At 37.9% G+C, this 9,408-nt stretch overlaps 1 protein-coding gene across 20 annotated transcripts in view; it reads right to left on the bottom strand.

Annotated features, from left to right (window-relative positions):
* Positions 1 to 3,000: 3,000 nt before the first annotated feature.
* The window catches only part of BAZ2B (bromodomain adjacent to zinc finger domain 2B), a 248,607-nt gene continuing 242,199 nt past the window's right edge, over positions 3,001 to 9,408 (bottom strand). For 18 of the 20 annotated variants that reach the window (XM_060777489.2, XM_060777576.2, XM_060777527.2 and 15 more), the window contains 3 exons: positions 7,930 to 8,195; positions 6,717 to 6,860; positions 3,001 to 4,468 (listed from right to left, as the gene is read on the bottom strand). In XM_060777489.2, coding sequence (XP_060633472.2) covers positions 4,315 to 4,468; positions 6,717 to 6,860; positions 7,930 to 8,195 — 564 coding nt within the window. In that variant the 3' untranslated portion in view covers positions 3,001 to 4,314. Of the gene's footprint in view, positions 4,469 to 6,716; positions 6,861 to 7,929; positions 8,196 to 9,408 lie in introns of those variants that run through there. The other 2 variants (XM_060777651.2, XM_060777661.2) reach the window with 1 other exon arrangement.

The raw sequence follows: 9,408 nt of genomic DNA, 5'->3' as shown, positions 1-9,408 counted from the left end.
TGTGTAGTGGGGGGAATCTGGAAGTATACTTTTCTTTTTCTTTCTTCTGCAAACAAGTGTAGTTTTGTTCCAAAGCACTCACCATTTTTATAGTAATGAACTTGGGCATAAATATGACTAAGTCAAGTAGAACAAATCTTCCTGTAAGCATTGGCATTGTAGAGATAAGAGACTGATTTTTAATTTGGATAAAGCAGAATTAAATATTCTGAATAATTTACTGAAATAAATTTACCTACTCTCCAGTCACACGGATTAGGCAGTCTAGAAATAATGTTATTCCAGTGCTACATAATTGGAGGCAAGGATACAACTTTGTGTGCACTTACCAGAAAATAATAAGTTTCACTTATTGCTTCCAAGAAGATATCTAGAGCATTGTACTGTACTGTACAAGTCTAGTAATAAAATGTTTAAAATAACAAAAATGCATCCCAACAATACCAGTGAGCTTTCACATTAGGTTCACTTAGCAGTAGGTTTTCTTTTATTACAATCTTTTTTTTTGGGGGGGGGGGGGGTAGCTCTAAAAATAAAACACACCATGTTTGCCTCTACTTCACTACATCCAATGTAATGATACATTTTCCACAATACATTCCTTGACCCACATGTCACCTTGCCACATTCTTATCACGGGATTTGCAACTGTCTCTTCAGGTATCTGTCATTTCCTGTCCCATGATGCATGTTTTGATTCATGTGTATTGTATCCGAATCTATATGGGAAGAGTGCAAAGTACAGTTTTTGGAGATGGATGTAGACAGTAGAGTTATCTAGAAACATTGTCTTTTTGTAATAGTGCATGTGTAGTGTTGCATTTTATATGTCATGGATTTTCCATCTTTTTTCCCATCTGCACACCATTAGCTGTGCCTCTGATGTGTCCATGTGGGCATGTTTGGGGGTGTTTTGCTGACCACAGGGTTCCTCCGAAATCTTTCTCCTTTCTTTCTACTTCTGGTGCCTCCAGTGGAAGGACTGTAGATTTTGATGTCCTGATCTGCTTTGAGTTTTTGCCTTTATATTTTTATCCCTTATTTAAGGGTAGAATCTGCAAAATTTGACTGATCGAACATACTGAACATAATCCTTTTTAAAAATCCTGATCCATCCTGTTAGCGTGGGTGTCTTTTTGCAAACATAGCTACTTATGTGAAAAAAGAAAACCTAAACTTTGTGTCATTTTCCTCATTTTATGACCCTGCTCTCCCAAGCTTTGTTTTAAAGTAAAGAACTGGAAGACACTGATAATTATAGTTTTAATGATTTTATATGGATTTTATTGTGTTATATTAAATGTTTTTAATTGATATGCATATATGTATGTTGTGGCATCAAATTGTTGCCAATCTGTATGCCGCCTTGAGTCGCCTTCAGGCTGAGAAAGACGGGATAAAAATGCTGTAAATAAATAAAATAAAACAAAATCATGAAATGAGCAAGGCAGGATTTTGCTCCACAATAAAAGTCATTGATCATCTTGCTTTGTTCTACCTGTTTCTAGCACAAATGAACTGGGGATCTTTTGAACATCTCAGTCCAGATTTCACAGGACACACAAACTGTCATTAGGATATTATTCATTCTTTCCTATTTGATTTCCAAGCTATAAAGCTGCAATCAGGAACCTTTGGTGCTGCAGAAGCGTGGTTCTTCAAAATCCTGCAAGAATGCTTTTTCGAGACTTCAAAACTCCATAGATGTGCAAAATTTGGAAAAAAAATTAAAGGGGGGAAAGTGAGGGAGTGATGTCAGGGAAAAGGATGAGTTGGGAGGAGCAAACCAGTTTGCTGTGTAATGGGTCAAAGGGCAATATTTTTAAAAGGTATGGGCAAGGTGTATACAACTCATACACAATCAGCAGTCATAAACTATGGTTTGAATATAGTTTGCATACAGAATTACTGTTTCCAGTCTTGTGTGTGCTAAGATCCTACATCAACTTGCTTTGTAAAGTTTATTTAGAATATACATGTCTTCCATAACCTAGTCATTCCAGATGTGTTGCAATATACTTTTCATCCCGAGACAGTTGGTTTATATTATTTGTAGTGTTTATACTGCTAAGTACAGTGTCTTCCACTGATTTCTATCTGGAACAAATATAAAACAAGAGTAAAAAAGCACATTTTAAAGCAAATGGATGGAAATTCACTTTTTAAAAGCTAAACATTACTCTGTTAAAGGTGGCAGTTCTATTTACAGAACTGGTTGTGTTTGGGTGTTTTTTGCAAGACATGGATTGGTTCCTCACTCCCCAGAGACAACACGGACACTGAATCTTCAATCTCAGCCTAGTGGCACTTTATCCCAAATCATGATTTAGAGTCTTAGCATTAGAAGAGGTCACAAGGGCGATTTAAACCAACCTGTGCTATGTAGGAAAACTCAACTACTGCTTTCCAGAAAGATGCTTATCCAACCTTATTTAAAGACGTTCCAAGAAGGAGAGGCCACTATTCCCTGTGATAGTCCATTTCACTGCTGAACAGTTCTTACAGTAAATAAGTTCTTCCTAAGGTTAAATTGAATCTTTCTTCTTGTAATTTTGTATTCTAATACCAGCTACAACAACAGCCAAGATGGCTTCATATTTTACATGACATCATATGGAATAATTAAATTAGCTATTATGTCACGTTTCAGTCTTCTCCAAGCTAAACACACCCAGTTTCCTAAATCAATTCTCATAAGGCTTGGTTTCTAGAAGTGTTACCATCCTGGTCACCATCCCTGGATATGTTCCATTCAAGATGGATATTGACAAATATTCCTAAATGGCAATTCCTTGTGTGGTTGCGGAGAATCCCAGTTTGCCCTCCATCATGACTAACATCTCTCGTTAATGTTTGCTGGAAGCTTTCCGTTGTCTCCATAGTATGTTTTCTGTTTACTACTGAAGGTAGGATCTTCCTGTTAATAAGCAATATTTTGGTAAAAAAAATAATACTTTGAACGTATTTTACATGAAATTAAAATAACCAAGTGAAAAAAACTGGTTTGCAAAACAGCCTTTTATTGTATCCGTGCCACACATACTAGTGAAAAATAACACTCCTAAAAAAGGGAAAAAAGGAAGAATGCTACCTTTTCCACAACGTTTTGTTTTAAAGGAAACTTCAAGTACTCTTACATAGGTACAAAAGAAAAAGTCTGATCTATCTGCCTCCAACAGGCCACCACAACACACAGTAGATAAAACACAGTGGTTACAAATGTCTTTTTTGTTATTTCTGTGGCAAGGCAAATGGAGGGAAATGTTTGTATGAAAAAATACTGTGCGCATAGGAAATTGTCACAATTTTATTCCACATGGATACAAATGATTATACTTGAATTTGAGGCCCTGGTGGCTTGAAATTATATAACAAAATAGAAAAATGGAAAACTAATATCCCCTACACCCTGTTTTAAAGGCAGGCACTACAAAGATTAAGGAGACTCCACAGTGTTGGTAGAGGATAGTTACTGTACAAGCCATATAGTTATAATTACCTTAAAACTAAAAATGCTACAGTCCTTCTAAGGCATAAACAATAATGTCTGCAAACAATATGTACACATCATACATATTTAAAACAAGACTTAATATAAACAATAATGAACAGTATATACATATGCCTCATTTTTCTTCACTGCCTTGAAATACAATTTAACTACACAAGTGATGCAGCAACATATATATAAATGTACTTGTAACTCTACAGTAAAGTTTAATTTTTTCGTGCTTTTTACAGCACATCAGTGTAAACAGTTTTACTTGGCTTTGTTTTATATTTTAAAACATTCCTTGTTGTATTTTCAAGATTTAAAGCAATTTTTTTCTAATTCTTCCTTTTCACAGAAAACGAAGAGTCTGGATGCTATTTAATCATAAATAATTCATAAAATTAAATACATTTACTAAAAAATAAACTACAAAGTAAAAAAATGAAAAATAGATATTTATTGACAGGGAAAAGAGAACATTTTTCCCCAAGTAGAGCTCTGGTGGTTGAATATTCAGTGCGTTTTGATATATTTTAAATTGCTATTGCACTATTACACCCCTTACATTTAAATTCTTTGGGTGTGCTTCCCTGTTCTACCTAAAATGGTTTGATAAAACACACAAACCAAGAACCAAGGGCCATGGTTGCTGTAGGAGTGAAGCCTCGAGAATCAGTACCACTCCCTTGTGATACTTTAAGGAAACATAAAACAGTCATTAGGTATGCATGTGCCTTGTACTTTAATGGAAATACAGTTCACATTGCTGGTCTCATTTGTCCTCATTTAAGAAAAAAAACACGTCGTCTACTGGGATCACTTCAGCTCACTTTAAAAATTTCTGTCCATTTTTTTTCAAAATGTTTCCTCATGTTGTGGCCGGCCCGGCCGATATCAGAATCGTCTTCATTAAAGGTTTCACAGTTGTCAAACACAAGCCTGACGTCCACAGCAAAGGCTTCAAGATTCGGATATCTGAAAGGGTGGGAAAGTCCTGTTTTTAGAAGCACATATTGAAAGCAAGAGTTCTTTCATCCATAGAAATGAAAAAGTAGAAAGGAAGGATTTGTTTAGAGTTGTAGACTGCCAATAGTAAATACCTCGCACCAAAGTCAGAAATTTTGAGTCTGGTGGTTTTAGCACAAGTAATACAACCAGCAAGGACATTTAATAATGCAAATGCTTTGTTAAATAGGCACCACCATCCTCCTCCAGGGATGGCAAATGCAATCTAGTGCAACCTGGGGTCCCCAGATGTTTTTGGCCTTCACCTCCCAGAAATCCTAACAGCTGGTAAACTGGCTGGAATTTCGGGACGTTGTAGGCCAAAAACATCTGGGGACCCCAGCTTGAGAACCACTGATCTAGTGGGACCATGGCAAATATCTTCGGGGTGCGGCAGCAAAAAGGGTATGTGACAGAATACATGATCACTGCTATGGATGCTTTATCTAGAGTTACACATCCATAACTATATAGAATTCGCAATCCCTCCAAATTCAATAGTGTAGAGAATATGTAGTAAAGGTTTTCCCCTGACATTAAGTCCAGTTGTGTCCAATTCTGGGGGCTGGTGCTCATCTCCATTTCTAAGCCGAAGAGCCGGCATTGTCCGTAGACACCTCCAAGGTCATGTGGCTGGCATGACCGCATGGAGTGCTGTTACCTTCCCGCCAGAGTGGTATCTATTGATCTAGTCACATTGCATGTATTTGAACTGTTAGGTTGGCAGAAGCTGGAGCTATCCCGGCTCCCCAGATTCAAACTGGTGACTTTTCAGTCAGCAAGTTCAGCAGCTCAGTGGGTTACACTGTGCTACCGGGAGCTCCAGAGAATACGTAGGGATCATAAAAGTCCCCCAATCCCTACTTACTAGGCAGTAGCTGCTGCTAGCAATAGGGGTCTGTTCTCCTGTCAACTAGGAGGCAGTTGACCAATTTTTTCATCCATTAGAGATAACTGATGGAAAAGTGATGGAAATGCAAGTATGCTGCAGCCCTATCAATAGAATAGATTTGCAGCAGCTGCTGCCCAGTAAATTGAGACTAGAAGGTTGGGCTGAGATATGCTCCTTAGCTGCACAAACTAAAGTCGTTCCATAACTAGTGCATATGGAACTCTGCTCATACTCTGTAAAACTTCTGTCAACTTTCCGCTTGTCAAAAGCACAGGCAGCTTGTCAAAAGCACAGGCAGTCTTTCCATTGGTGGGCATGAAATCACAGTGATGGATGAGATAGGCCTTCGGTCTGATGCAGCAGGGTTCTTCTTATGTTCACCAACATATGAATTACCCACTGCTGTTTTCCTCAATGAATCCCCATTGCAAATGCAAATACAAAGATAAACGCAGTTAGAAAATGCCAAACAATGATCAATAATCCAGAAATGTTTACTTCCCTGGTGGTGCTCCTCTTCTTCCTTGACACAATGCAAATACAGTCACAAGCACCTGAGCCCATTTCCACTTGGATTCCAGGGAGTCTACATTACCCATTCAAAGTACTTTTTGGTGAGTGTGAGCTGTCAAAGAATTCATTAAATAATGGCTATGCCCTACGTATTTAAGGGGATTGGGTATGTCCCCTTAAATACATTCCTAAATTCCATGGAAGCAAGAAGAATGGGGTACACCTGATTCAAATCTATTCATTTTACATTAAAATGATTTCAAATCTCAGGCATGGAGAGGATAGGCAATACTTGATCTAGGTCACCACTAGAATTTTCTAGATTGCTACTATCACAATATTCCCCTTTTGCAAAAAGCTGCTTGGGATGCCAATCCATCCCAAGTTGTTTGTTCTGCACATTAGAAGTGTTTTACAGAATGTCTGGTATATACATATATATACAACAGGTTGCCTCACAGCAAATGTTCAAACTCTGATGTGATTCAGTCCTTCTGTGTCTGCAGAGTTATAAGAAACAAGCTTCAATCGACTGGTGTGTTTCTAGTAATAACTTGAGACAGTGACCTGACAGATCTTTAACACAAACCACCCCACACACCTGCCAAAGCAAAGTTAACTGTGATCTATATTGTGCATCAAAAGTGTATCTACATCTATTCTTCAGTTAATAAATCTACTCAGCAGTTGTTTATTTACCTGCCTGTGATATCCCAGAAACTAAGGACACTTGTAGTTTGATCTTATAAAAGTAGTGATTTTAAAATGTGGTTTATTACCCCCACCCCTATGGTTTGTCTAAGTTTTACTTACTGTCCACTATTCAGTTTGTCTCGAATGGTGGAAAAATCCATGGGTTTCTTAATAACTTTCCTATATCCAGGAACATGTTTCAAGTTTACAGGAAGTAGAAAAGGCCATGCATCTTCGTGAGTTTCCAATTCAGACAAGAGCATGCTGGGAAAGGAAAAAGCAAAATAAGACACACAAGTTTCTGAACTGCTTCGTGCTTCACATAACATTGTCTTTAATTCATTCAACAAAGCTATTCATTTTTTTCTGTCACACACAGCATGAGTTTCAGACTGCTAAGGCAGCACTTCCAAATCAAAACATATGTGATTCAAGGAAAAAAAACAAAAGAGAGAACCTCATAAAACTAAAGGAAAGGATATCAAATATCAGCCATACTCTCACTCCTCCCATCTTGCATGCATATCAGGAAATGAGAGGCTGGTGTTTATTGTGAAGGTTCATTCTTGGATGACAGAAGGAGCAATCCAACTCTTCACATGTGGGGATAATTGAGTGGATAACCTATGATGAGTGCATTGAAAGAATCTGGTACTAGTGTTGGTGTTTCTAGTTATATAGAAATGTTTCTAGTTATAAAGAAAATTAGAGAGTATCAGTTGGTTTCTGCCTTTAACATGAATCAACTTTATTATCCCTCCATTTCTGTCTTCATTGACCTGCTTTTTTCACATCTTGCCCAGTTAAGAAATCTGTAGATCTCAAAAGCCCTGAAGCTCTTCTCGTATTACAGATCGATTAAATTCCTTTGTTGTAAGGGAGTTTTACACTGACTTCAATGGCAAAGATAGCTGCTTATGGAGTCACAAAACAGAATCAGAGCTGCCCTCTATGGCCAAAACTACAGGAAAACACTTGGGAATTAACAAGTTTTGTGCACATATGTGTGTGTGTGTGTGTGTGTGTGTGTGTGTGTGTGTGTGCGTGTGCGTGCAAGAAGCCACTGGAGCATGATGACTGCCTGCAGTCAAAGAATCATGTATACTATATGCATCAAAAGGACCATGGTTTAAACCAGTGGTTCTCAACCTGTGGGTCCCCAGGTGTTTTGGGCTACAACTCCCAGAAATCACAGCCAGTTTACCAGCTGTTAGAATTGCCGGGAGTTCAAGGCCAAAACATCTGGGGAACCACAGCTTGAGAACCACTGGTTTAACCAAATGGATCAGCTTCAGTTTGCCCTCAAAAGTTAATATACCCTGAAAGTTAGTACCTGCACATCGCTGCGTCTTTAGATTCATCTCGTTTAGCTTTCTTCACAGGGGAAACAGTTTCCTGTTTCGATGGGCTAGTAGAAAGATTTTCATCTGTTTTCCTCTTTTTTGAGTCTACTTTCCCTCTTTTGACAGAGCTGCTTGTCGATGCAGAGTCCTCTTCGTCCACCTCGACTGTTAAAGGCAATTTCTTGCCTTTTTTGTTTTCGTTGCTTTTCTTCGCTTTGATCTGATTCTTTTTTACTTTCAAAGTCTGACCACTTGCCTGCATCAGGAGAAAAAGCCCCAATAAAATCAACATGACAAAAAACAAACAAAAAAACCAAAAAAAAAAAAAACCCAAAACAGGCAAGCCAATGCTTATCTCCTTTGGCAAAGCAGTTCCACGTATATGAAAATCCAACATAAGCTTTAACAGAAGAATATGAAGGTCAATTTGTAAAAGATACAGATAATGTGTATAAACGCACACTACAGAACACTGCAAAGGTATGGCCATCATTCTCAAAGGCCATTTTAATACATGCACATAATTCACGAACTAAACACAACTTTCTCCTGGATCGTAAGCTGTTGTTGTAACCAGAAGAACATGATTTCCTTTCATTCAGGATTGTATGTGCCACATCTAGATTGTTCTAAATTTGGTTCATTATAGGGATTGCCTGTGATAGTAGTCAGTTCTCTTATCACTTCACTCCTCCTCTCTTAATTCTAGAAAATTTACTATCCATCGTAAAGATGGAAGTTTACTTAGGTAGAAAGAATTACAATGGGAGCTCATGGCATTTATTGTGTAAACAGGCTCTTGTTTTCCCCAAAATTTCACAGATGATAACCAGGACATCAATTCATCCGGGAGTCCCCGGGCAACGTCCTTGCAGACTGCCAATTCTCTCACACCAGAAGCGAATTGCAGTTTCTCAAGTCGCTCCTGACACAACAAAACAAACAAACAAACAAACAAACAAAAAACCAGGACATGTGTGGTCATGCAACATCTGGGTTTAGCTGCAGCAATGTGCCTTTGCTTACAACTACTGGAAAAGGCTTGACTCCACCCCCATCTTTTTTTCTATTCTGAGTAAATTGAGTGGAATTACTATTGTTCGCAGCAATGGGATTAAGCTGAATTTATTTGTACAATAGTTTATTCACTAATTATACCTTTACTTGTAAAGTGAGAAGCTAAAAACCTATCTGTGACCTGTTTTCACCTATTTTAATTTTGTCCCCTTATTGTTACCAAGTTGTGCAGGCCTGCGCTAACCTAAACCATCAGAAAAGAAGTTGGCTTTTTAAAAAATGTGCAGATTCACATCTTTTGATGCATTAATCTGTGGATAATGTGAGCCAGTCCCACTTCCCCGACAGATGCACCTTTATGATAGATATGGATGGCAAAATACATTTTCTGCTTGCATATATTGCAATGAAAATGAACGGAGATTTCTTAACACATATTCAATCTATTCCAT

This window comes from Anolis sagrei, chromosome 1, assembly GCF_037176765.1.
Source record: "Anolis sagrei isolate rAnoSag1 chromosome 1, rAnoSag1.mat, whole genome shotgun sequence".
NCBI lineage: Eukaryota > Metazoa > Chordata > Lepidosauria > Squamata > Dactyloidae > Anolis > Anolis sagrei.
This window is presented reverse-complemented; position numbering and strand designations above follow the sequence as displayed.